Source organism: Engystomops pustulosus, chromosome 9 (assembly GCF_040894005.1).
Source record: "Engystomops pustulosus chromosome 9, aEngPut4.maternal, whole genome shotgun sequence".
In the NCBI taxonomy this organism is placed as follows: domain Eukaryota; kingdom Metazoa; phylum Chordata; class Amphibia; order Anura; family Leptodactylidae; genus Engystomops; species Engystomops pustulosus.
The window spans coordinates 100,045,772-100,072,478 of NC_092419.1; the positions used below are offsets into that span (position 1 = coordinate 100,045,772).

General features: G+C 43.2%; 1 protein-coding gene across 2 annotated transcripts; it reads left to right on the forward strand.

Annotated features, from left to right (window-relative positions):
* Window positions 1–1,472: 1,472 nt before the first annotated feature.
* Window positions 1,473–26,707, forward strand: ADAMTS13 (ADAM metallopeptidase with thrombospondin type 1 motif 13). Of its 2 annotated transcripts, none has more exons than XM_072124635.1 (33): window positions 1,473–1,549; window positions 6,159–6,425; window positions 8,628–8,691; window positions 8,937–9,202; window positions 9,288–9,426; window positions 9,549–9,697; window positions 11,186–11,269; window positions 11,356–11,480; window positions 12,748–12,894; window positions 12,995–13,129; window positions 13,263–13,413; window positions 13,568–13,672; window positions 13,802–13,953; window positions 15,031–15,094; window positions 15,175–15,301; window positions 15,489–15,634; window positions 16,819–16,939; window positions 17,349–17,429; window positions 18,271–18,452; window positions 18,544–18,679; window positions 18,785–18,914; window positions 19,157–19,336; window positions 19,504–19,693; window positions 19,770–19,878; window positions 21,619–21,748; window positions 22,103–22,282; window positions 22,552–22,737; window positions 23,049–23,253; window positions 23,918–24,191; window positions 24,668–24,817; window positions 25,139–25,315; window positions 25,610–25,788; window positions 26,240–26,707. In XM_072124635.1, exons 2-33 carry the CDS (start codon window positions 6,348–6,350, stop codon window positions 26,444–26,446), a joined length of 4,749 nt encoding a protein of 1,582 aa, XP_071980736.1. In that variant the 5' UTR covers window positions 1,473–1,549; window positions 6,159–6,347; the 3' UTR covers window positions 26,447–26,707. The 2 variants fall into 2 exon arrangements, with proteins under 2 accessions (XP_071980736.1, XP_071980737.1); XM_072124636.1 differs by having other exon boundaries at window positions 24,671–24,817.

Sequence of the window (26,707 nt, forward strand, 5' to 3'; positions counted from 1 at the left end):
CTGCAAAAATCTCATATAAAACTAGATTGGTACCCACAGTTGAGACCATCCTACACACTGCACGGGGAAGAATAGACTATCTGCTCAGTAACTTAAAATGTTGATTGAAATGGAAGGCTCTGCAGCTGTCAGAGGAGGTGCAGCCTCTTGACTTGTAATCTTGTTCTAGCAGTTTTCGATCTTTCATGTTGCAGTCCCTCTCAGTACTGGTGGGTGAAGACCTAGCTGCTGTAACTCACTCACCCCCCTCCCCTCAACCATAGACTTCTATCATAGTATCATAGTATATAAGGCTGGAAAAAGATGCAAGTCCATCAAGTCCAACCTTTAAGAATTAAATAAATGTTTTATCCCCATAACCCGTGATATTTTTTCTCTCCAGAAAGTCATCCAGGCCTCTCTTGAACATGTACATAGAGTCCGCCATAACAACCTCCTGCGGCAGAGAGTTCCATAGTCTCACTGCTCTTACAGTAAAGAACCTTTGTCTATGTTGATGGTAAAATCGCCTCTCCTCTAGGCGTAGAGGATGCCCCCTTGTCCTGGTCACAGGCTGAGGTATAAAAAGATCTTTGGAGAGATCCTTGTACTGTCCGTTAAGGTATTTGTACATTGTAATGAGGTCTCCCCTCGTCTTTTTTCTAAACTGAACAATCCCAAATTTTTTAATCTGTCATTGTATTCTAGTTCCCCCATTCCCCTAATAATCCTGGTTGCTCTCCTCTGCACCCGTTCCAGCTCTACTATATCCTTTTTATACACTGGTGCCCAAAACTGTACACAATATTCCATGTGTGGTCTGACCAGGGATTTGTATAAGGGCAAAACTATGTCTTTATCATGAGAATCTATTCCTCTCTTGATACATCCCATCATTTTATTTGCTTTAGCAGCAGCCGCCTGGCTCTGGTCACTAAAATTAAGTTTACCATCCACCAATACCCCCAAGTCCTTTTCAGCTCCAGTTTTACCAAGTAATTGACTGTTTAGAAAATAATTATACTTTTTGTTTCCATGGCCCAAGTGCATAACTTTACATTTATCTACATTAAACCTCATCAACCATTTCTCTGCACACTCCTCAAGCTTTAACAAATCCCTCTGTAATGCTAAACTATCGACCTCAGTATTTATTACTTTACACAGCTTAGTATCATTTGCAAATATTGAAACTTGACTGTGTAAACCCACTACAAGGTCATTAATAAAAATATTAAAAAGAAGTGGCCCCAATACTGACCCTTGTGGCACTTCTATGTCACCTGATTTCCCATAGTGTTTCTATAGGGTTTGCTAGTAATAAAAAATTTGGCATAGATTTCAGTGAAGCAGATAAGGAGGGAGGATGATATAACAGTAGGGATCAGAAAGCAGTCTGCCCTCTACTGATATGTTACATTGTCTCTTGTACTTTTTGAAAGATGCATCGCTACATATAATTTGTTCTACTTTACACTTGTTGTGGCAGATAAGACGGTCAGTCATATGGCACCATGGACTATGGACTGGTTCCTAGGGATGGCAACTGAAAACTCATGGGAGATATAAGGTGTGCACTACAGTGCGATATGTGATGTATATGTGATGTATATACCGTATGTGTACATTTCTATTACTCTACTCCCATCTAGTGGCCAAACTGTGCTGGAAACAGTAACAATTGTATAGCTTTATAGTACTATACATTCAGAAGGTTTCCTGCTCATGCATAAACTGTTCCTATAAACGAGTTGGGATTCTGAGGAACAGATCACATCCTGATCCTGAGTTACATCCTGTATTATACTCCAGAGCTGCACTCACTATTCTGCTGCTGGTGCAGTCACTGTGTACATATATGACATTACTTATCCTGTACTGATCCTGAGTTACATCCTGTATTATACTCCAGAGCTGCACTCACTATTCTGCTGCTGGTGCAGTCACTGTGTACATACATGACATTACTTATCCTGTACTGATCCTGAGTTACATCCTGTATTATACTCCAGAGCTACACTCACTATTCTGCTGCTGGCGCAGTCACTGTGTACATACATGACATTACTTATCCTGTAGTGATCCTGAGTTACATCCTGTATTATACCCCAGAGCTGCACTCACTATTCTGCTGCTGCAGTCACTGTGTACATACATGACATTACTTATCCTGTACTGATCCTGAGTTACATCCTGTATTATACTCCAGAGCTGCACTCACTATTCTGCTGCTGGTGCAGTCACTGTGTATATACATGACATTACTTATCCTGTACTGATCCTGAGTTACATCTTGTATTATACTCCAGAGCTACACTCACTATTCTGCTGCTGGTGCAGTCACTGTGTACATACATGACATTACGTATCCTGTACTGATCCTGAGTTACATCCTGTATTATACTCCAGAGCTGCACTCACTATTCTGCTGCTGGTGCAGTCACTGTGTATATACATGACATTACTTATCCTGTACTGATCCTGAGTTACATCCTGTATTATACTCCAGAGCTACACTCACTATTCTGCTGCTGGTGCAGTCACTGTGTACATACATGACATTACGTATCCTGTACTGATCCTGAGTTACATCCTGCATATACTCCAGAGCTGCACTCACTATTCTGCTGCTGGTGCAGTCACTGTGTATATACATGACATTACTTATCCTGTACTGATCCTGAGTTACATCCTGTATTATACTCCAGAGCTGCACTCACTATTCTGCTGCTGGTGCAGTCACTGTGTATATACATGACATTACTTATCCTGTACTGATCCTGAGTTACATCCTGTATTATACTCCAGAGCTACACTCACTATTCTGCTGCTGGTGCAGTCACTGTGTACATACATGACATTACGTATCCTGTACTGATCCTGAGTTACATCCTGTATTATACCCCAGAGCTGCACTCACTATTCTGCTGCTGCAGTCACTGTGTACATACATGACATTACTTATCCTGTACTGATCCTGAGTTACATCCTGTATTATACCCCAGAGCTGCACTCACTATTCTGCTGCTGGAGCAGTCACTGTGTATATACATAACATTACTTATCCTGTACTGATCCTGAGTTACATCCTGTATTATACTCCAGAGCTGCACTCACTATTCTGCTGCTGGTGCAGTCACTGTGTATATACATGACATTACTTATCCTGTACTGATCCTGAGTTACATCCTGTATTATACTCCAGAGCTACACTCACTATTCTGCTGCTGGTGCAGTCACTGTGTATATACATGACATTACTTATCCTGTACTGATCCTGAGTTACATCCTGTATTATACTCCAGAGCTACACTCACTATTCTGCTGCTGGTGCAGTCACTGTGTACATACATGACATTACGTATCCTGTACTGATCCTGAGTTACATCCTGCATATACTCCAGAGCTGCACTCACTATTCTGCTGCTGGTGCAGTCACTCTGTACATACATGACATTACTTATCCTGTAGTGATCCTGAGTTACATCCTGTACTATACTGTAATGCCCCAATTCCATGGGCTTCTGAGCTGAAATCTCCTGGCCATAGTCATAAAAGAATTAGTTGATTTTTTATAAACTGGGATCATATAATAAATTTAACTACAGGCAAATAATTGACTTGTTAACCTGGTAGTTTATATATTAGTATTGATCTGATATTGATCAGGTTGAGAAGTTGAGACAATCAATAGAGTTTAAAGCAGCAGCGCCGATTGGTTGATGCATTTAATAAAATCTTGTGCTACAGCACCACCTAGTGATTAGCATTATGCATTGCACCCTACATCGATTTTAATGTCAGTGTTAATGTCTTGTAAGTGTGTTTCCTCTGATTACAATGTGCAAAAGGGCATTAATTAAGTTATTATCTTCATATAACATACCCTTTAAGAGGCCATTAAAGCCCGTCACAACTAGAAGGAGAACTATTACAACATCCGAATCATTCGGATCGTCCGATGGCCTCGTCCGACAGCTGCGCCACAATCCGATCGCATGCGACACAATCCCAGCGCAGACACTTGTTAAATACCTGTCAAAGCCCTGCAATCCCCGAAAACATCTCTGATTATATTCAATCATCGTCTTTTACTGATTAATACTGGATGTGGCGGGAATCTTTTCTCTTTTGTACAACTTGGCTACAGAGCGGCTGTTGTATTGTAGGTGCATATAGATGTGTATGATGTCACAACCCATCGGGTGCTATATCCTGTGGCTGATCTAACTTAAAGGGAGCAAACCAGATTATACACAGTGTCCTATCTGCAGGCAGCATGTTATATAGCAGGAAGAGCTGAGCAGATTGTACATAGTGTCCTATCTGCAGGCAACATGTTATAGAGCAGAAGGATCTGAACAGATTGTACATAGTGTCCTATCTGCAGGCAACATGTTATAGAGCAGGAGGAGCTGAGCAGATTGTACATAGTGTCCTATCTGCAGGCAGCATGTTATAAAGCAGGAGGAGCAGAGCAGATTATACACAGTGTCCTATCTGCAGGCAGCATGTTATAAAGCAGGAGGAGCAGAGCAGATTATACATAGTGTCCTATCTGCAGGCAGCATGTTATAGAGCAGTAGGAGCTGAGCAGATTGTACACAGTGTCCTATCTGCAGGCAGCATGTTATAGAGCAGGAAGAGCTGAGCAGATTGTACATAGTGTCCTATCTGCAGGCAGCATGTTATAGTGCAGGAGGAGCAGAGCAGATTGTACATAGTGTCCTATCAGCAGGCAGCATGTTATAAAGCAGGAGGAGCAGAGCAGATTATACATAGTGACCTATCTGCAGGCAGCATGTTATAGAGCAGGAGGAGCTGAGAAGATTGTACATAGTGTCCTATCTGCAGGCAGCATGTTATAGAGCAGGAGGAGCTGAGGAGATTGTACATAGTGTCCTATCTGCAGGCAGCATGTTATAAAGCAGGAGGAGTAGAGCAGATTATACATAGTGACCTATCTGCAGGCAGCATGTTATAGAGCAGGAGGAGCTGAGAAGATTGTACATAGTGTCCTATCTGCAGGCAGCATGTTATAGAGCAGGAGGAGCAGAGAAGATTGTACATAGTGTCCTATCTGCAGGCAGCATGTTATAGAGAAGGAGGAGCTGAGCAGATTATACATAGTGACCTATCTGCAGGCAGCATGTTATAGAGAAGGAGGAGCTGAGCAGATTATACATAGTGACCTATCTGCAGGCAGCATGTTATAGAGCAGGAGGGGCTGAGCACATTGTACATAGTGTCCTATCTGCAGGCAGCATGTTATAGAGAAGGAGGAGCTGAGCAGATTATACATAGTGACCTATCTGCAGGCAGCATGTTATAGAGCAGGAGGAGCAGAGAAGATTGTACATAGTGTCCTATCTGCAGGCAGCATGTTATAGAGCAGGAGGAGCTGAGGAGATTATACATAGTGTCCTATCTGCAGGCAGCATGTTATAGAGCAGGAGGAGCAGAGAAGATAGTGTCCTATCAGTACATCCGGTTCCACAGAAGTGTTGTGATTTCAACACTAAACATCTATATCTATATCTATATCCACAATTATTACATCATATGATTTCAACAAAGGCAAATGACCTAAAACCATTAATGATTCCATGAAACAATAAGTAAAGAGAGAAAATCCGGCTTTCCTCCTCCTCCTCCCCTGTATTTAATGTGAACGGAATTTTGTGCAAAGAGAAACACTCCAAAAGCTTCAGGTAAACAACAAATAAAATTAAAGTGGATCCAGGACCTTGATACAGTCACTTGGCTTCTTCATTGAGGTCTGTAAAACCAGATGAAACTAGAGGTGTATAATCCGTACAAGCTTTGCTTCCTCACATTTGCTTTTTACTTTATTTTTAAGCATATTTTTTGTTATATTGAGCAAATTCGTAGGATAAATCTGTAGAGATTAATATCAAGGAGCAGCTAATTAACATGCAAATCATTCTATAAAAATAGCCCCTGATAATATTGGATTATGAGGACATTTCAGATCTGGGTTATCCAGATAATGGGGGCAGGAGAGGTCAGGGTAGATGATGAGAAGAATGAGGGAAGGAGTAATACCGGATGTAACTCAGGATCAGTAAATTCATGTGTTTTTCAAGGTGATTATGTGTGAATTGTTTCATGCTTAGATATTTTTAAATTTTTTTTCAATTTTCATTCTTTACTAATAGTGAGATTACGATTGTTCCTGTTATCCGCCTTCCTAAGAGTTCGGCTTTGCCCAGCCCCCTCCAGCCTCACTCCCCCGGAATTCCCTGCCTCCTGCTCTGTGATTGATCAACAAGTAAAGGTGTATTTTAGGTTTGTCCTATTTCAGAGCTGCTGGATCAGAAATCTTCTACTATCTACTCCTGGCAGCGATGGTCCAAGCTCTGGTGGTACTGCTGGTATTACTCGTGCCCTTCCCGGGGGTCTCTGTGCCATGGAGGACATCACAGGTACTTGTATTATAGGAATCCTGACGCATGTGTTTACATTCAGCTTCGGGCAGCAAACTTTTGGAATATGACCCTTGCCCTCAGATCAGGCCGTGCTACCAACGCTGAACTGCGTTACACCTGCATTATGTTTTTAAAAAATAGCCGATTTTATTGGACCACTCGGTTTTTCGTAAACTCTAACAATTAATTTTTTTTAAAAAAAATTCTAAGATTAATTGTATTATTGATGTTAAATATATTTGAAATTTTAAAAATGTATCACTTTAACTTTATTTTTTGATAAAAGTCAGTGGGGGTCATTTACTAAGGGCCAGATTCGCGGTTTCCCCGAAGTGTTACCCGAATATTTCGGATTTGTGCCGATTTTCCCTGTATTGCCCCGGGTTTTTGGCGCATGCGATCGGATTGTGGCGCAACGGCGCCGGCATGCATGCAATGGAAATCGGGGGGCGTGACCGAACGAAAACCCAATGGATTCGGTAAAAAAGACGCATTTTTTTAAAAAAAAGTGTCGCTGGACACGCGCTTACCTTCTCCAAGAATAGGATCGTGAACTCCGGCGGACTTCAGCGCAGCAGCGACACCTGGTGGACGTTGGAGGAACTGCCTAAGTGAATCACCGTTAGACCCGAATCCACGCAGAGAACGCCCCGCTGGATCGCGAATGGACCGGGTAAGTAAATCTGCCCCAATGAGACTTAAAGAAGACTAAATGTGACACCTTGTCGGTCTTTGAGTTTAACCATGAAGAGCGCCTCTACCTCCGGAGGACCCAGTACGTCACATATTTCACACTGATATCAATAAGAACCATGTAATTCCTTGTATCCCCAGTGGTGGAGCTGTAGGGAAATCAAATACTTGCTACCAGCTTCTTCCACAGATTACACTTGATTTCTAGGAGTCTCAGAAACAGGGCACTCAATCATCACTTTTGGGGATAGGGGTAGGCACAGAAGGATTTTTAGAGTGCTGAAATATATAATAGACTGATAACTATTATAGTATAATAGACTGATCCCCTTCACTGTGTCACCTCTGCTAAATCTGTCTTGGTCTCCCAACATGGACTATTAACTCACTGGATCAGTACATCTATCCATAGAAGTCTATGGGGAAGTGAGGGGGAAATATAAAGGGGCAAATTAAGGAAAAGCAGAGGCATAGGCACAGATAAAGGATGCAGAAGCTAATAGTAAGTTTTCTATTTAACCCAAGTATTATAAGTTGAAAATGTCAGTACCTCCTCACTCCTTCATGACCTTGCAAATGCGTCTGAGTGATAGTTGTTGGGGCACAATTACTTACCCGTCCGCTGGAGTTCATCGAAAGTACGGTGTCCGGCGATAATGCACTCTGTAATTCACTAAGATTGTGCGCCCGATATCATGCATGTGTCGCTTCCCCGCTCAGGTCCCCGGGAGTTCACCTTCTTCTTCCTGGTGCATATATACGTGCATTGTCTTGCATCTCAGTCCGAATCAGTCGAATCATCCGACAATCCCAGCGCAGACCCCCTATCAAATACCTGACAAAGCCGCGCAATCCCCAAAAACATTGGAAAGTCTGACGAAAGTGCGCACGCGGATCCTTAGTAAATGAGCCCAATTGAAGTGATTCTCCGCTACTTTTTGGGTGCAGTGTATGGGAGACATCATGGGTCGGGAAGTAAGAGCTCTCCATACTGAGACTTTGCCAATTAAGGCAGCCTTGTAGCTCTGTGGACACTTATAGCCATTGATGCACCACTAGGGTATTCTGGGAAATATGCAAATAATTTTCCAGAATGGGACAAGGATAAGAATGCATCTATATGCTACCTTGATAGGCAGCCCCTTTAACATCAAACATGGCCAGTATATCTATTCCAGAAGATATACTCCCAAGATAGATTCCCAACTTGTAGACAGTGCTGTTTCTACATGGTTGCATCTCATTAGTGCAGTGTAAGTAACTGGTTTGGCTGAGAGGCTATTGTCAGGAAGTAAGAGTTCTTCTTATGGAGACTTTGCCAATTAAGGCCACCTTGTTGGGGTGTGTAGACATCATAGCTAACTATCCAGCCACCAGCCCTACAATACAAGTCCCATAGTTTTATTCCTCATGCACAGACAAGGAGTACATGTCGGCTTATTGTGAAAACTCAGTGTTTTGCACTTCCCATAAACTCTTTGTCCTCATATACTCTTTACATTTTAGATGTTTTTGAAAACCTTACACCCAGAGGACCTGATTTGGTATTTCGGCAAGGAACAAGTGTCAGGTAACCTTATAAAAGGATTGCGTTTTTTTTTTTTTGTGTGTGTTGTTGATGTTTTTATTTTAGTTTATTTTTGTAGGACATCTGGCTGTGAGTATAAATTGAATAAGATTTGTCCGGTGAACATTTTGTCATCTGGAATTGTAAAAAACCACCTGTCAAAATAATACAATTTCCTGCAACTGTGGTGATATTTTTAGAGGCTGAATTTCATTTATTGAAGTTTATTTTTTCATTTTTTTTTGTAGCCTCTGATGTGGATCTGGGAAACCTGACATGTAGCTGTGATGGAGGCACCAACATGTCCTCTCAATGTCCTCCAAATTTGTGTATCCTACAAACCCATGATCAGAGATACATCTTCACCTTTCCAGATTCAAAAAGTCTCACTACTACAGAACTTTTTGTAAACGCCACCCTACACCTCCTGCACCAAAAATCCTGTGGATCAATGGGAACCATTCAGGATCCGGGAGGAGTGAGATCTCTGATGACGTACTGTGAAGGAGAAATGGTGGGTTACATCTATGTCCTATGGTCCTACCATGTGCTTTAGTTCTTGGAGGTCACTTGTTGTCTTCTTCTTCTTCTTCTTCCAGCGTGGTTTCTTCATCATGGACAAGAAGCTATTTTCCATCCAGCCTGTGAAGAAGAAACGTTTGCTACTGAGTCATGAGAAGGAACCTGGAAACACTTATATAATCTATAAGGTTGGAAATGTATCCAAGGAATATAAAGGTAAAGTGAGGACTAGTCTTCAATATGTGGCTCTCGAGTGGTTAACACAACTCCATGCGTGACTGGAACCCAATAATTTGAACCAAATCTGACTTTTACCGTCCTTCTTTACTCTTACATAGAGTCAATGCCTGGTCCTCATGTCCATCATCTAGAGAAGAGAGCTGCTCTTGGTGTGAAACATTTGGAACTTCTAGTGGTCGTGGGTCATGACGTCTATCAGTTCCACCAAGAGGACACAGAGAGATACATCCTCACCAACCTGAATATTGTACGTATGCATAATCATACAGCATTTGTATTGTTGACTTGTTTGAACCAGTAATTGGAAGAGGTGACTGCACTTCACCATTATTGGTCTTTCGAACGGGGCTGCGGAGTCGGTAAGCCCAACCTTTGACTCAGACTCCTCAATTCCCCCAACTCCAACTCCCACATACATGTTTAAGGGATACATTTACAGTAATTACATAATGATGATAGGTAGAACATAAATATTTATTGGATTACAACCTTAGAACTACAACATTAATTGCATTTATGCAAAACACTAGGTGGAAAAAACCCAGTTTTTAACAAAAATGTTCTGAATAATATTTGCTAAGTGAGTCTATGAATATGTTCTTAGAAACAGTATCATCATCATTATCTGATCATCCATCAGATCCTCTTTCATACACGACCTCAGGTCTGACTATATTCAGGCTAGAGAACTGCCTCTCTACACTGACTTGTATGGGTTTCAATGCAGTAACCACACAGGCAACATCTCTAACAATTTCTGGATATTGTTCTATATGACTGTTTGTACTCTGAAATGTAAGATTATATTTGTATATGTCCCCTGCAATTTGTAAAGAGCTGCAGTATTTGATAGCACAATATAAATAAAGATATTAATAAATATTATTATATAGTAGTTTTTCATACTTTGTGTATAGTGAGTAGAATCCATCAGATCACATAACCCCTAAAAACAATACGAAAAGCAAACTAAAATATAAAGCTGTATACAAAGGGAACAGACACTGGACAATCCTGCCTTAATCCAGTTTTCCTGATCACTCTAGCAGTTCTAAGATAAGTGCAGACATTACTTTCACCATGATCTGTAGGGGAGGAGCTTCACTTCTGAGCATGTGCAAAAAGTGCATCCACAATCATCTCAACTAATAGCCTTCATCCGTAGATGAGGAATAGAACACAAATTAATAGACCATCCCAAATTCTGGATTTTAACTAATTATAACAATTTTTTATATACATTTTCGGAGTCGGTCCATTTTAATTCGACTCCACCATAATGGTCTCCAACTCCACAGCCTTGCTTTCATACAATATTTATTCCTTTCAAGTTGTGAGGTCAAGTTGTGTTTATGGGAAATGTACGTCTTTTGAAGGTACCAAGACTTCTACAGTTCTCAAGTGATTTTACCATATTGTAAGGCCCCATGCACACTTATGGCGGAATGTGATCCACCCGAACAATTTGTGGACGGATCGCGGCCCCCATAGGGGACATGGTCACACTGAGATAGCACACGCTGTCTCACCACACCGCAACCGAGCCTGGCGGCCACTATGCTTGTGTAGGACATGTCCTATATTTTGCCATATCACGTCGATGGCCATTCAGCTTTTTAATAGAGAGGGGAGGGGTGAGGAGCGCTCACCCCTCCTCTCTCCTGCACCCTGCTGTATACTCGGCCGGGATACATTCATATACATGAGACCTGAGCTTTTCTGTTTTGTTTCATAGGGGGCAGAATTACTGAGAGATGTCTCACTTGGAGCTACCCTCCGCGTACATCTAGTAAAAATGATCATCCTGACTGAGCCGGAGGTAATGAGGCTTTATGTATTTGCTACCTACATTTGACAGGATTTAGTTCATCTTCTCATAAACTTTGTAAACTTTTATTGTACCAGGTGGGTATCCAGATGAGCACCAACCTCATGGCTTCCCTGATGAGCGTCTGTGAGTGGAGCAAAACCCTGAATCCTCTCAGTGACTCTGACCCCCAGCATGCAGATCTGGTCCTCTATATCACCAGGTAAAAAAACTTATCCTGGGAAATCCTATGACTGATGGTAAAAAGGTGGCTCCAGGTTCAGCTTTGAGGTTCTTAAAATCTAACCCTGCTTTACATCCCAGTATTGTTATATTCTACTAGAAAACTTAATTTAAAATCCATCCTGATAAACCAGGGACAGTTACTCATAGATTCAGGCACCGTGACTGTGGTATTCTTCTTATATGTGTTATCCATATCTCCTTCCTTCTTGAATAAATGTTTACTAGATCCCCTCTGTGCTGTAGCTTTACAGACTATTACACTGTGCAGGAGCACCTCCCCCCTCCCACTCCGTGCTGAAACTTCTTCTGCTGCAGTGAGATTACATAAGACAGATGGAGGTGGAAGTGCTAAGGGAGCAGAGGGAAGGAGGAGAGTAACAGCCTGTGAAGCGGCAGCACGGAGGGACTCCGTAACCCCCCCCCCCCTGAAACCTTCTGGCTCATTAGCATAACTATAAAAGTTTATTTTAGAAGATAGGAGGCCATGGATAACAAATATAAGGTGGCGGTTTTTTTTCACATCATTGATTTTTCACTGAACCCATTTGGACAAATACAGATTGGTTGTCTCTTCCTGGCTCCAGTGATTTTTCACTGAACCCATTTGGACAAATACAGATTGGTTGTCTCTTCCTGGCTCCAGTGATTTTTCACTGAACCCATTTGGACACATACAGATTGGTTGTCTCTTCCTGGCTCCAGTGATTTTTCACTGAACCCATTTGGACACATACAGATTGGTTGTCTCTTCCTGGCTCCAGTGATTTTTCACTATTTTCAATGGGCTTTTTCACACTTCCGTTTTTTTCAGTGCTCAGTTCTTTTTGTGTTCACTGACAACAGTGAAAAAATACTGAAGTGTGATGAAGCCCATTGAAAAGAATGGGTCAGTAAGACATCAGAGAAAAATCACTGACACCAGGAACAGAAAAGCAATCTGTATGTGTCCATAGACCAAAATGGGTTCAGTGAAAAATCACTAATGTGAAAAAACCCCCAATGTGAAACCGTCCTTACGGTGTGTACAGTTAAAACTGTAACGTAGTCAGTTTTGAGGTGGTTTTAGGTGCAGTTTCTTATTTTAACAGGTGAAAGACATTGGGCCACATTTGTGGCTGTGCTAGTTTTCTGCTGTGCTTTGCACATAAATACATGGGGAAACTGCTGTGAGGTGCTTTACTACACAAGACTTAGGAAGATTTACAAAACTCAGACCTTTACAAATTTACTATGTCTTTTTGAAGGTTTGACCTTGAGTTACCCGATGGAAACAAGCAGGTCCGAGGGGTCACCCAATTAGGAGGGGCCTGTTCCTCCTCCTGGAGCTGCGTCATCACTGAGGACACAGGGTTTGATCTGGGGATCACCATCGCCCACGAAATCGGACACAGGTGAGGAATCTTTATCATATGGTGGTAACTGGTAATGCAATTCGTAGTCAGATTTTTTTGGGGGGGGTTTGTCTTGATCTTATAATTGTTTTTCTTGCAGTTTTGGAATAAATCATGACGGGACGGGAAATAGCTGCAGCGGAAGCGGGAAAATCATGGCGGCTGAGGGAAGCCATAACAGCGTCAGCCTGACGTGGTCAGATTGTAGCCGAGAGAAGTTCCTTCAGTTTCTGAGGTACCGAGCAACACGCCCTAAATAATAACACTCCCTTGTGGTCCAAACCATGAGGTCCCAATATGTCCTGTGTGTATTGATAGGACCCGGTGCCTTATCGCACTCCACTCTTTAAGCCTTTATTCCCTTGCAGCAGTGACCAGGCAAACTGTATTGATGACCTCCCGGCCCTAGAAAGCAGTATCCCGGGCTGGAAGCCAGGCCTGTACTACGGAGCCGATGAACAATGTAAAATCGCATTCGGGAGCTCAGCCTTGGCATGCACATTTTCCCATAATGATGTGGTAGGGAGAGATTTTTGTTTTTATTGCTGGTCTATGCGTCTCCATGGTCACAGACTGCAAGCCCGGCATTTGTAGTCAGATCCTGAATACTGTAGATATATTATGCTTTCTATGTTCTCGAATTTAGAATTTCCTTGTGTCCCTGTTCTTGTAGGACATGTGCAGTGTCCTCTCCTGTCACATCAGCCAACAAGACCGGACCAGCTGCAACCGTCTTCTCGTACCATTGCTCGATGGCACCGAGTGTGGGGAGAACAAGGTGAGATTTATGCCACCTAAAAAGTTGTCACTAGTTTTAGCTACCCATGTGCAGTTGGGCCTGCTAGGAGTTGTAGTAACAGCTCGGGGTCCACAGTTTCCAAATGCTTAATTTATGTTATTCCCTCAGTGGTGTCATAAGGGTCGCTGTACGTCTCTCAAGGAACTGAATCCAGTATCAGTGGTCCATGGAGTCTGGTCTAGCTGGAGTAGTTTTACTTCCTGTTCCCGCAGCTGTGGAGGGGGTGTTATCGTCAGGAAACGTCAGTGCAACAACCCAAGGTAACAATCTGAGATGGTGTCCACATTGGAGAAATCTTTAGCAGTGTTGGTGGTCATGGTCTGATGTGTATGATGTGAAGGTATCAGTAGATGACTTCTGAAGATCTGTGAACCTCCAACACCATGACCAAATAAGGTCCCACTAGTGGCCTGAGCTTCCCCAATGCGATCTTCTACAACTTATATTTGACATGTCTTTTGATGGTGGTAATTTTCGTGGTGGTTTTCCTCTTTAAACTGCTCCGTGGTCACTTCTTTTAAAGAACATAGTCTCTCCCCCCCACTATTGATGCCTGGTGTCAATATGCAGGACTTAAGATGCAAATATCTTTTAAGAGTCCAGGAACATGACCTATTGCTCGGCCATCAACACTGAAGCCGCGGGGTATTGACTGAATGGATATTGTAGTACTACCAAATTCATGGATATGAGTCATGTTAACGAGTTTGAGCACAATGGTCCCTTAGGTTAGCTGAATGGTTGGGATGCTGGATGTTGGATGGACATTGGGGCACATTTACTTAAACGTCCCGATTCCCGCTGTGCGTTGTCCAACGAGGATTCGGAGCTGCCGCGATTCATTAAGATCGTGCATCCAATTTCCTGCATGTGTCACTTCCCCCGCTGAGGTCCGCCGGAGTTCACCTTCTTCTTCTTCCCGATGCATGTAAGTGCCTGATCTTGCGACACAATTTCATTTTTAAATTCCGCGGTTTGTCTGAATCAGTCGGGTTTTCCGACGTCCACGCCCCCCGATTTGTGTTGCATGCAAGCCGGGCCAAAATGGTAAAAAGTCGGGAAACCCCACGAAAATGCGTCCGATGGACCCTTAGTAAATGTGCCCCATTATCTGTGGTCTATCCTAAGGTTACACTATACAATAAGGTTCATTCCTATGCTGTCTAAGGTCTCTAATTTGTAGACCATGTCACAAAAAATGTCCAAATGCAAATTCTGCTTGTTCTACGTTTGTACGGTGGGTTGTGGCCAATTCCAGGCCCTGTTTCTTACCAGCTAGAAGTTATGTATTAAGACCAATTATTAAGAACTTTCCTAAGTCCTTTTCCTTCTTACAGACCAGCATTTGGTGGTCGCAACTGTGAAGGACCAAGTCTTCAGGCTGAGATGTGCAATACAGAGGTAAGTTAGAGGACCGGCACTTTCTGAGTCTTAGTTTGGAGACCTCTGCTACATGAGATTATCGTCTGAATTTCTTTCAGGCCTGTGTCACAACACAAGTGCAGTTCATGACGGAGCAATGTTCTGCCACTGACGTTAAGCCGCTTTTCCTCTCTCAAGGCCAAGCTTCCTACTACCATTGGACGTCGGTGGCTGGGTTTGCACAGGGTGAGGAAGATGTTTATGGTCCACGCTATTATACATAAAGTAAATCTAATATTGAGTAGTAGCCATCCTTATCTCACGAGACTGATGATGTTATCATATGACATGTTATACACATGTAGCAATAGTAAATTCCAAATTGAGCAATAACCATATGTTATATCTCTTTCATGCGTTGTCTTTTCCATAGGCGACACATTGTGCCAGCACATGTGCCGTGCTCAGGGACAGAACTTCATGGTTAAACGGGGAGATGCTTTTTTGGATGGGACTCGGTGTGACATAAGTGCTGCGACAGATGTTGCATTTACACTGTGTGTAGCTGGAAAGTGTAAGGTGAGAAATTATAGAATATTATGCTTATTATGTTATGTTATATTATGAAATATTAAGCTCAAATTGTGGTTCACCTGTTTCCTAAATGGATAAAGGCATAAATATTTATAGCTCTGTGACATGGTGGTCAATGATGAGTTCCCCCATCTATTTATCAATGTGCTTGGAGTTAGTTAAGACACCTGTTTTCATCGGGAAGTGCCTGAGCTATAAGGTTCCCAGCTTAGAATTTCAAGTGGTGGTTTTGGATATTGCAATCTCTGACTACCCGTATTTTCCCCCCTAGCTGTTTATATGACCTCTTTTCGATTACTGTGTAGACTTTGAGGCCTGCCCTGACCCATTCAATATATACCGTTATGAATCACTGGACTGAACTGACATGCTGAAGTTTGTCCCGAAATCCCTCCAGCCCAAGGGGCTTTTTTCTGGGACCGAACTCCCTCATGAAAGTCAGGGCTCAGGGTCAGTGGACCGCCTGGACCACAGCGGACGATGACGTAAGCTGACACCTAGGACCGGAGTCTAAGTAGTACCCGGTTTTCACCAGAGCCCGCTGCAAAGCAGGTTGGACTTGTTGCAGTGTGGTACCACCAGGTCACTCCACAGGTGCAACTTTTTCCACGGTGGCGGCCAAGGTATAGTACAAAATCGTCAGGCAAACTCGTGGTCGGGGACAGGCAGGAGGTCGAGACAGGCAGCACAGGATCGGAGTCTGGGACGTAGCGGTAGGTCAGGACAGGCAGCAACAGGTATTCGGAAACACAACAAAATGCATGAAACAGCTTTCTTTGAGGCATTAGACACAAAGCTACGGCAGGGGACACAGGAAGGGGCAAGAATTTATCTTGGCAAGCAGCCAGCCAAATGCCAATTTGGCTGATCTTACAGAACCGGACAGCAGGGAGTGAGCAGGCCGCCGCTAGAACCGGCCAGGCAGGCTCCAGGGGCACAGTAAGGCACACGGGTGCGCAGGGGCACTCGTGGCAGTAACAATGAGCAGTCAGCCTAAGTCAAATCCATTCAGTAGCAAAGCTATTTGTATCTGTGTAGAACACAACTCTTTACAAGTGGAATCAGGACTAAGGAATGATCAGCATTGTATCATCATATGATACTAAGGTAGTAGGTGGGAAGTCATTCTTATGAAATTACCCTGTGTGTAACGCAGGTGTCTTGCTCAGGTCTTTGGCTGTGATGGAGTCATGGATTCTGGGATGGTAATGGACCAGTGTCGGGTATGTGGAGGAGATAACAGCAGCTGCAGCAGAGTCACTGGGGCCTTCAATGAAGGAAGTGCTGGTGGTAAGTGACATGAAGCTCGGAAGAAGTTCAAAGTTTGATCTGTATGTTATGTGCACGCGACCGTATTTGGGCTACCTGAAAAAAACGGCAGCTAGCTTACGGTCTCCATTGAGGTGTATTGTGCACATTCACAGTGTGGCGACCACACATGTCTCACCGCACCGCGACAGAGCATGGCAGCCATGCCACACATTGTAACGCAGGTGATATTCCTGCCTCGATTTATGGTGCCCTGCTCACTCCCATCTCCACCCGGTTGAAACAGGCCACAAACTTTCCCATCTTTGGGGCCCGTTTGTGCTCATACTATAATTTGTTTAATATTAAAATCTTTAGATGATATTTTATATGAAAAGTTCTTCCACAAAGGTGTACAAGTTTAATATTGTATGTCTGTATTGTCTTGCAGTGTATGTCACCTTTCTAACCCTTCCTGTGGGATCCATGACAATAGAAGTGATGAACCGTAAGCCTCTTTTCACACACATGGGTAAGCACAAATGTTCTGCAATCCCATTGTATATTGCGATAATTTTTGTAACTTTGGATGGTTTACTTAGTTGAATCTCTGGCTTAACTGAACAAGGTAGTATAAAGTATATGTACAAATCTATGCGTCAGAGTTTAGAACTAGTTGGTAACTTTTGTTATCTTACTCTTAAAACTTTATATACCGTTAACTATTCCAGATGTGTAGAAAATCCAACCCAGGAGGTTTAGATGAGCGTCAAGGGAATACCTACTCAATGGGGCACATTAACTAAGGGTCCGCAGACGCGAATCCGTCTGGGTTTTCCCGAATATTTCCAATTTGCGACGATTTGGCTGGATTTTTGGCGCACGCAATTGGATTGTGGCGCAATCACGCCGGCTTTCATGCAACTGAAATCGGTGGTTGTGGCCGTTCGACAACCCGACGGATTCAGAAAAGCTGTGGAATTTAAAAAACGAAGTGTGTCGCAAAATCAAGCACTCACATGCACCAGGAAGAAGGTGAACTCCGGCGGACCTCAGCGCAGAAGCGACACCTGCAGGAAGTTGGACGCACGAGCTTGCTTAATCACCGGAAGACCTGAATCCTCGTCGGACAACGCGCCGCAGGATTGTAACAGGACCGGGTAAGTAAATGAGCCCCATTATCACGTTTGGCCGATATACATGTAGACCACAGTAGTAGACAATAGAAGAGTCATAAAGGTGGGGCCATAAAGTATGGATTGTAGGGATTCCACCATCCATTTCTTTTGTAAAAGACTCCTAAAGTAATATGCCCAAAAACTAATTTTAAAACAACATCCAGAAGCTTCAACCTCAATTTGATGTTTTCTCAGCTGTTAAGGAAAACTCCAGATACATTGTGGCCGGAAAGACGGCTATCTCCTTAAACATCACCCATCCTTCAATCTTGGAAGATGAACAGATCAAGTACAGACTACTTCTTACACCCGAAAAGCTTCCTCATCAGGAACAGATCAGTATTGATGGTCCAACCACATCTGAGCTGGAGATACAGGTAAGATTGAACATAACTTAATGAGAAATACAACAAGAAATTAAATGGCCTTGACTATTGGATAAGGTGGTTGCATTGTTTATTTTTATAGGTCTTCAGAAAATATGGTCCAGAATATGGAGAGGTTACAAATCCAGACATTTCGTACAGTTATTATGTTCCTAAGACTGACCATTCTTATGCATGGATGGCGGTGCAGGGACCATGCTCAGCTACTTGTGGTGGAGGTACAAATAATTCATTCCTTTTCTATGAAAGTTCCATTGATTTTTGGATTGTTCTGATCATAAAAGTTATAAGGCTGGTACATAATCAGTTTTTCTTCTCTTCAGGTGTTCGAATGGTGTCCTCTGAATGCTTTGACCTAACAATCCAAGAGATGGTTATGTCCAAGTTATGTAATGCTTCAAATTTTATGCAACCCACTGAGGAACCCTGTGGAGATGATCCTTGTCCTCCAAGGTAAGGACATTCTCTGAAATGGGAAGATCACTTCAGTTTTCCATAAAAATTGGCTTTGCAGGAATTGGCCAACCAACTGTTGCTTGATGGAAGATGTAATGATGTCCAAGCCTGTTGATTGGGTTATTCAGCTTATTTTCAGCATTTAGAGAGCTGAGTATCTATGAGCACGGTCAAAACATTTTCACAGTGTCAACTGAGGTTCATGGCCACATTGCTCAAGTTGAGTTCTTCATTACTAGGTGGGATGTAAAGGTGACTTCTCCGTGTACAGTCTCCTGTGGAGGTGGTGTCATGCTGAGGACAGTGCATTGTATCCAAAAGCAACATGATATGGAGACGATTATATCTGACCACTACTGTACCCACGCACCTAGACCTGAAGCCTTCACTACCTGTAACCCAGAGGCTTGTCCTGCAAGGTAACCAAATCCACTCATCTTGAAAAGGTTGTGGCAACTGTAGAACTTTTGCAGACACCAACAATCAGATTTTAGATAACAAGTTTGAGGCCCTTGGATGGTGAAGGACCTGGAATTGACTTGTGTTGTTCTGAATATTTGACCCAGTTCTTCATATTTGCTTGTAGGTGGGATATGTCAGACCCGGGTCCCTGCTCTGCAGTCTGTGGATCAGGCCTGGCACAGCGCAATGTTTCTTGCGTCCTGTCACAGTCTGGATTGGAAGCCGTAGTAGATGACTCCAATTGCTCAGGGCAGGAGAGGCCGTCCACCGTGGTCCAGTGTGTAGTCAGTGTATGCCCTGTTGGTTGGGATAGTGTGAGTATTAATTCTGGCTGAGGAAGGGAATGTTATATTAGGGCAAATAGATTTTAGATGTTGATTGTTTTTACAGATTCCACCTTCCATTAATAAAGATGTCCATCCGGTGCACACCTCATTCAGGACAGATGTTTATGTGTGGAGTCCAGTCCTAGGTGAATGCTCCGTCACGTGTGGTACAGGTAGGGATCCATACCAAGGTTTTTACATCATATTTGAAAGAATGAGGATCAATTTGCTCATGGCTCACAAGAAGGAAGCTGTCTACACGTGCCAGGGTCTGCTGGGATGGGCAAGCCTTCTGGACTACTCGGAATGCCTCCATTGTTTAGCCCAGTCCTCTATATTTTGGCAGAAGGACAGCTCAAAGGATGCTTAGGGTGAATAATCTACTCTCTAAGCAACACATAAGCCACATGGGACATTGGGGGTCATTTACTAAGGTAAATCACGTTTTTCCGGCGGATTATACAAATTTTTCAGTTTTGTGCCGATTTTCCCTGAATTGCCCCTTAATTTTGGCGCACGCGATCGGATTGTGACGCATCGGCACCGGCGTGCACACGACGGAAATCGGGGGGCGTGGCCGTACGAAAACCCGACGGATTCGGAAAAACCGCCGCATTTAAAAAAGAAAAGGGTCGCTGGACACACGCTTACCTGCACCCAGCCCGGCTCGGTGAACTTCAGTGCATTCCGAGGAACTTCAGCGCAGCAGTGACACCTGGTGGACATCCAGGGAACTACCTTAGTGAATCGCCGGAAGACCCGAATCCTCTACACAGAACACGTCGCTGGATCGCGAATGGACCGGGTAAGTAAATCTGCCCCATTGTGTAAAAATGGACCATTGTAATGTCAAAATGAGCTACTGTGATGTCATAACAATCTTATCACAATGGGTCCGATTTACTTACCCGGTCCAGTCGCGATCCAGTGGCGAGTTCTCAGCGGAGTATTCGGGTCTTCCAGCGATTCACTAAGGTAGTGCGCCCGATGTCCACTAGGTGTCGCTGCTGCGCTGAATTCCATCGGAGTGCACTGAAGTTCACCGTCCTACCCTGGGTGCAGGTAAGTGCGTGTCAAGCGACACTTTTTTGAAAAAAAAATACGGCGTTTTTTTTCGAATCCGTCGGGCCATCGGACGATCCAACGGATTTGGACTACATGCGGGATTTAACATTTAAATGCACTTACATGCACCGGGAAGAAGAAGGTAAACTCCGGCGGACCTGACCGGGGGAAGCGACACATGCAGGATATCGGGCGCACAATCTTCATGAATTGCGGCAGAGTTCATCCTCGTTGGACAGTCCGGTTTGGGGATCGCGCAGGGACTGGGTAAGTAAATGTGCCCCATTGTGTTGACAATATAACTGGACAAACATGTGGAGACATAATGGAAGCGAGAACATCTCTTGGGATGTCCGTGCTGTTTATTAAAAAATAAATATATAAAATCTATGAATTTTAAGGTAGAACTTACCCTTTCTTCAGGATTCAGATCAGATATCACAACATGGCAATGTTTGAATCACAGTAAAGTATTGTTATGTCCCAGTGGCACCTTATTTATGTCACAATGGGGAATTATGATGTCACATGGTAGAATAGTGATGTCAAATTTGGGAAATGTGATATAACAGTGGAGCCCTAGTGGATCACAATGATGTGATGTCATATCGGTGTACTGTGGTTCTACATAAGGACTTTGTAATGTCTAAATGGGTGATTGTGGTGTCAGAACAGAGCAGTGTTTGACTCACAATAAAGCATTGTAAGGTGAAATTTGGGCATTTTGAGCACAACATGGGATATCCCCAGATGTCACACCCCCAAAATTATAACAATGTGACCATTTCAGAGGTGGAAGATACAGCTTTATAATCTTATGTAATAATATACTATTATCCCCCTCTCAGGTATTTCAGAGATGAAATATATTTGTGTCGACTTTTATGCCAAAGAGGAGACTTTGGAGAAGAATTGTAACCAAACTTTGAAGCCGGCGACACAGCACGAGCCGTGCCAGCCCCGGAGCTGCCCCCCAGAGTAAAGAAAACTCCTGCTTCTAACCATAATAGTGCATATTATTCAGGGCTATATGGTAGTATGATGTTGGCTACATGTGGCAGTGTTATCGTTAGAGCTTTACATCACTGGAGCAGTTTTAGTTGGGTACTATATGGCAGTAATACTGTATGTGGCTTCTGATGGAGCATTGTTTGCATACTGCATATAAAATGGCACTATATTAGCTTTATCGGTGGAATTATCTTAGTTCTTTATGATAGTCTTATGTGTTTTGAAGCCCTGCATATACAATATCAACAAGAAAGTCAAGTGTCACCGGCAGACTGCGCACCCCCTTATAACTTACTTGTGGTTCATGGTTCTTCCTTACAGATGGGAAGTGACCGAGTTGTCCCCATGTCCGGTGACATGTGGAGGAGGAATGATCCCCCTGTCTGTGGCTTGTGTGAGGAAGAACAATAACATCACCCATCGACTACCTCACTCAAAGTGCAGCCAAACCCCACGACCTACCTCTACGAAAGAGTGCGCCATGGAGCCCTGTCCTGTCCGGTAATTATACATGGATTCTTAATGCCATTGACAGTAAGAGAAGAAAAACCCAAAGCAAATTTGGAAAGAGGCTATATTTCTATGAAGGAGCACCCTGAAATCACCAGGTGACAACCAATATATGTTAATATGGCTGATAAATGTCAGTAGCACCCTTGTGCAGGTAAATTCAGGCTGAATGTACCAGGTAACACTCCTACATGTGTAGATCCAGAAAGAACTGAAACGTCCAATTTTTTCAATGTGTGTTATGTTATCTTCTGTCCTAGGTGGCGCTATAAGGCGGGGGCTTGTAGTGTAAGTTGTGGAGGGGGGATCTTACAGAGGATCCTGTACTGCATAAGAGCCCCTCAAGAAGGAGAAACTGAAGAAATACTAGTAGCTGATAATGAATGTCAGCACTTGCCCCATCCCCAGGAGCAGGAACCCTGCAATCAACAAGCGTGCCCCCCTAGGTATGCATCCTACAGACTTCCATCATTCAGCTCCTCCAAGTGAGTTGTAATTTCCTTGATGGATCTGAGTGAACTAAACCTGGTTATTTTAACCTTTGATATCTTAATATATGACCCTCTTTTACAACTCACAGTGGGGTTCAATGTTGTCTTCACATACCCATCATATCTGGAAGAGAATCCCAGGGTAGCCCAACAGACAACAAATCTTGAGGGACTATCAAGCTCCGTGCAGCCTCAACTTATATGTAGACATCTAGTTTTGTCTATGGATGCAGATAAATTTTGTCTTCTCCTTGATTGATTACTAGGTGGAGAGTGCTAGACACAAGTCCATGTTCTGCCGCTTGTGGATATGGAGTATCCAAGCAGAAGGTGTCATGTATGGAGACAGCGGCTGGAGCAGAGAATGAAGTAGATGCAACACTTTGCCCATCGCACGAGAGACCCTTGTCCGTCATCCCATGCTTTATCACCAACTGCTTCTACATATGGGATGTCGGAGCCTGGACTCAGGTACAAAACTGCTTTGGGGAATCGTTCTGCCAGACGCTAGGTAGTAGTGCACGAAGCAGGGACGCACTTAGGTTATAGTCCAAATAAAGTGTTTTATTCACACTTCAAATCTCAACAAAAATTTAGCCTTCGGCAAAAACAGAACCCGGCCCAGCTGGACAATGACTAATACAGTATAAGACCCTAAATATCTAAGTGCCTGGCCGATAGGCACCCGCTTTCATCCATCCTTTCATGGAGGCTCTCAGTTACCTTTCTGTTTGCAACACAGTCCAGCTTTCAGCTCTCCAGGTAGTGCCTCACCTACTGATTCTGGTCTGGAGTCTATATTAGGCTCTAACAAGTCCTGTGATCTGTGGGGTATACAAAAACCCAGGACCAAAGCCTGGATTAAGTAGGTATCCCACTACCAACCTTTACCTACTCCATAATAAGCGGGCACAGTACGGACAAAGGTGTCTATGCTAGCAAGGCCAACATAGATTAACTGGCTCCTCCAGCTTACCACCCTTAGGTTACTGCAGACAAATCCAGGGCTTTTACACCTTTCATTTGTCTCTATGACAGATACCGGTCTTCCCAAACAACACCTCTCACTGATGTCCACTGATCCAAAAATGTGAACCTACTTTGGAAAATGTAATTGATGTGTTCTCAATTTTAGTGTTCGGTTTCCTGTGGTAATGGCATTCAGAGACGTCAGGAACTGTGCATCAACTCCAAGACACACCAGCAAGTAAGCCCTACATTCTGCCTCAACTCTCCGAAACCCATAACCCTGAGAGGATGTTCAGAACGTCCCTGTCATATGGACACACAGACCTCCCCGCCAGATGTGGCACACACCCAGGTGACACCCTGGTCATCAACTACTATGCCTAACCCAAGACCTTATGTCAAGGGTGAAGATCTTCTAAAGAATGTGGACAACGAAAAAGGTAATTAAGGTCTGAGTTCTGATACTACTTCCAGTGTTGAATCTGAGAATGAAGTTGTCTGACACCGATACTGTCATTTAGATCAGTCTTCTCCATCTGACCATGTATAACCAGTTTCTGGTCCAAATGGAGGTCATATTCAATGATAATTAGACCAAGTATTAGACCAAGTATCACCTCTATGGAGTAAGATGTTAAAAGGTCTCGTACAAGCCAAGATTTGTCTCTTAAATCTCCTTTAGAGGAACCCCTTTATTCAGTAAAGAACCGTAAATTACGATGGTTAGATCAACAAGATCTTAACCCAAGTTCATATAGGATATCAGCAATTAAATATGATTGGACTGATGACCTCTTCTGATTTATGGCTTCTTCCAACCAGTCCACCGTACTCCAAGAGGTCCCCCTTCATGAAATATTCAAGAAAGTATGATGTAAATTAGTTTCTACTAAGACACTACTCTTCTTGTCTCAAGCAGATGTATGTGGTCAACTCTTCATGAACTCATCGGGAGTAATAAATACTACTGGCCTTCTTGAGAAAGACTGTATGTTCTCCATTGGACGTCCGCTCGGAGAGGTGGTTGCTGTCAAAGTCCTCTCAAGTTCCCTCAACTGCACAGCAGGTAGGTGTCTTCAGACTTTTGTGGAACAAGAACTATTATCCACTCTCTAGTCGAGTCCTTGCAATAACAAGTTATGTAAAAGACGTCACATGTGAAATTCGGAAGAGATTAGTCATATTTGTCTGACTTTGGAGGAGATTTGTTTTATAGGAAAATGGGTGAGATTTCACATAAAAGAGGGAATTTAAAAAGGTCATTTCATAATCTAGCTTAAGGGAACCAGTAATTTAGAGGTGTAAAACCTGGTGACAGGTTTCCTTTAAGGTCTCATTGTAGCATATATCACATACGTTTCATTACTTCTTTATGTTTTGATCACAGGAGAGCTGGTGTTATTTTATGGCAGAGCCATGTGGAGAAAGTCATGTACCCGGTTGACTTCGGTGACAGTGACAGCAAGGTCAAACACCCTAACGGTGAGGCTGCGCCAAATTCATCCTGGTAACGGTATCGCACTGGCATACTGGAGCAGACCAGCCACAGAAAGCTACCACCAAGGTATTAAAGCCGTAGTAATCAACTTACTGCTATCTGCAGGAGTTTGGTGTATAGGTTACAGTCAAGCTTAGAAATAACGTAATTACTGTACATAATAAATGACTATATGTACGTGTTATTCATACATAGATATGGTCAATATCCCATAAACTAGATGGCAACTGTCCTGATTTTCAGGAACAATCTCGGCAAATTCATCAGGTTCTGGCCCAAACGGTGGCCAATCCTAGTTGGTTAAGATGTGGTCCCAGTGACGGAGTGCAACAGTGCAATCAATTTCTATGTTTCTTTCAGAATGTGATGTCCAACTTTTTGGGATTCATGGAGACATACAGAACCCTGTACAACCGAAGTCGGGCTCCCCGGCATGTCGTGTTTTTATTGATGTTCCCCCCAGATTTACTATTGCGATCCATGCCCTGTATATGGATCTGAACTCAGGCCACAACGAGACACACTCAAATTATATCCTGGTGAGTAGACACTTGTATGTTTGAGTTTGGATTTGCAAGTTGGTACAATGGTGTAAGCTGTCAATGAAGTAGACCACTGGTGGAGGAAGATCAGCAGATCCAAGGGCAGCTATCCAGCCCTGAAGTGCCATAAGAGACAAGTCTCCTGAACCTTCTGCCCTGTTTGATTGGGTTTGACCGTCCAAGTCTTCCCCGATAATGGTAGAAGACTGGATTGAGCATAATTCATGCTATGATGTCCAACCCTATGTTCCTCCTTAGGGGTTATTCATTGCTTAAGCGCACTGAGGGATCACAGAGGACGTAGTGCATGGACACCATCATCAGATGGGAATGAGGTGGTGAAGACCAGAGCAGATTTGGCCCCTGATATCCCGTAATCTGTTTCATAGTCTAGTCACCTCATATATATTTTTGTAACATCGCAATAAAGTCATGTTGTTCTTTCCAGATCCGTGACATGAAGACATTAAAGTCCACCGCCTTCCATGGGAATAATTTATTTTACTGGGAGTCTCTGGGAAGCCAAGCCGAAATAGAATTCAATGGAGACTTCTCACAGGACAGGGTCAGCTTTCGGGCTCAGTACTGGGCAAGCGGGCGAGGAAGGCAGATGAAGACCCCGACGGGCGGCACTAAGTGGAAGATGTCACCCTAGTGCTGGAAGCCATCCTAGCCGTTTTGCTGCCTAGTTATATTGGACTTGGACTGATGTAGTTTTTATATAGTTTTTTTTTTACACATTCTCGTAATCCGCACTGGAGTCCCACAACTTTCTCAGTACTGAGAAGACTCCTAAACTTGGACATAAACTAAACATTAGTAAATTTTATATTAGCATTTGGATTTAGGACTTCTTCTTTAGGTTTGTCCACCCGTACAACAGAATTTTTAATAATTAAATATTTTTTCAACTTTT

Bases quoted from the DNA above. Each gene is read 5' to 3' on its own strand.
- ADAMTS13 (XM_072124635.1), top strand. From the start codon at position 6,348: ATGGTCCAAGCTCTGGTGGTACTGCTGGTATTACTCGTGCCCTTCCCG. The intron at 9,427-9,548 runs GTAAAGTGAGGA...ACTCTTACATAG, and splicing joins TGTATCCAAGGAATATAAAG to AGTCAATGCCTGGTCCTCAT. The intron at 22,738-23,048 runs GTATGCATCCTA...ATTGATTACTAG, and splicing joins CAACAAGCGTGCCCCCCTAG to GTGGAGAGTGCTAGACACAA.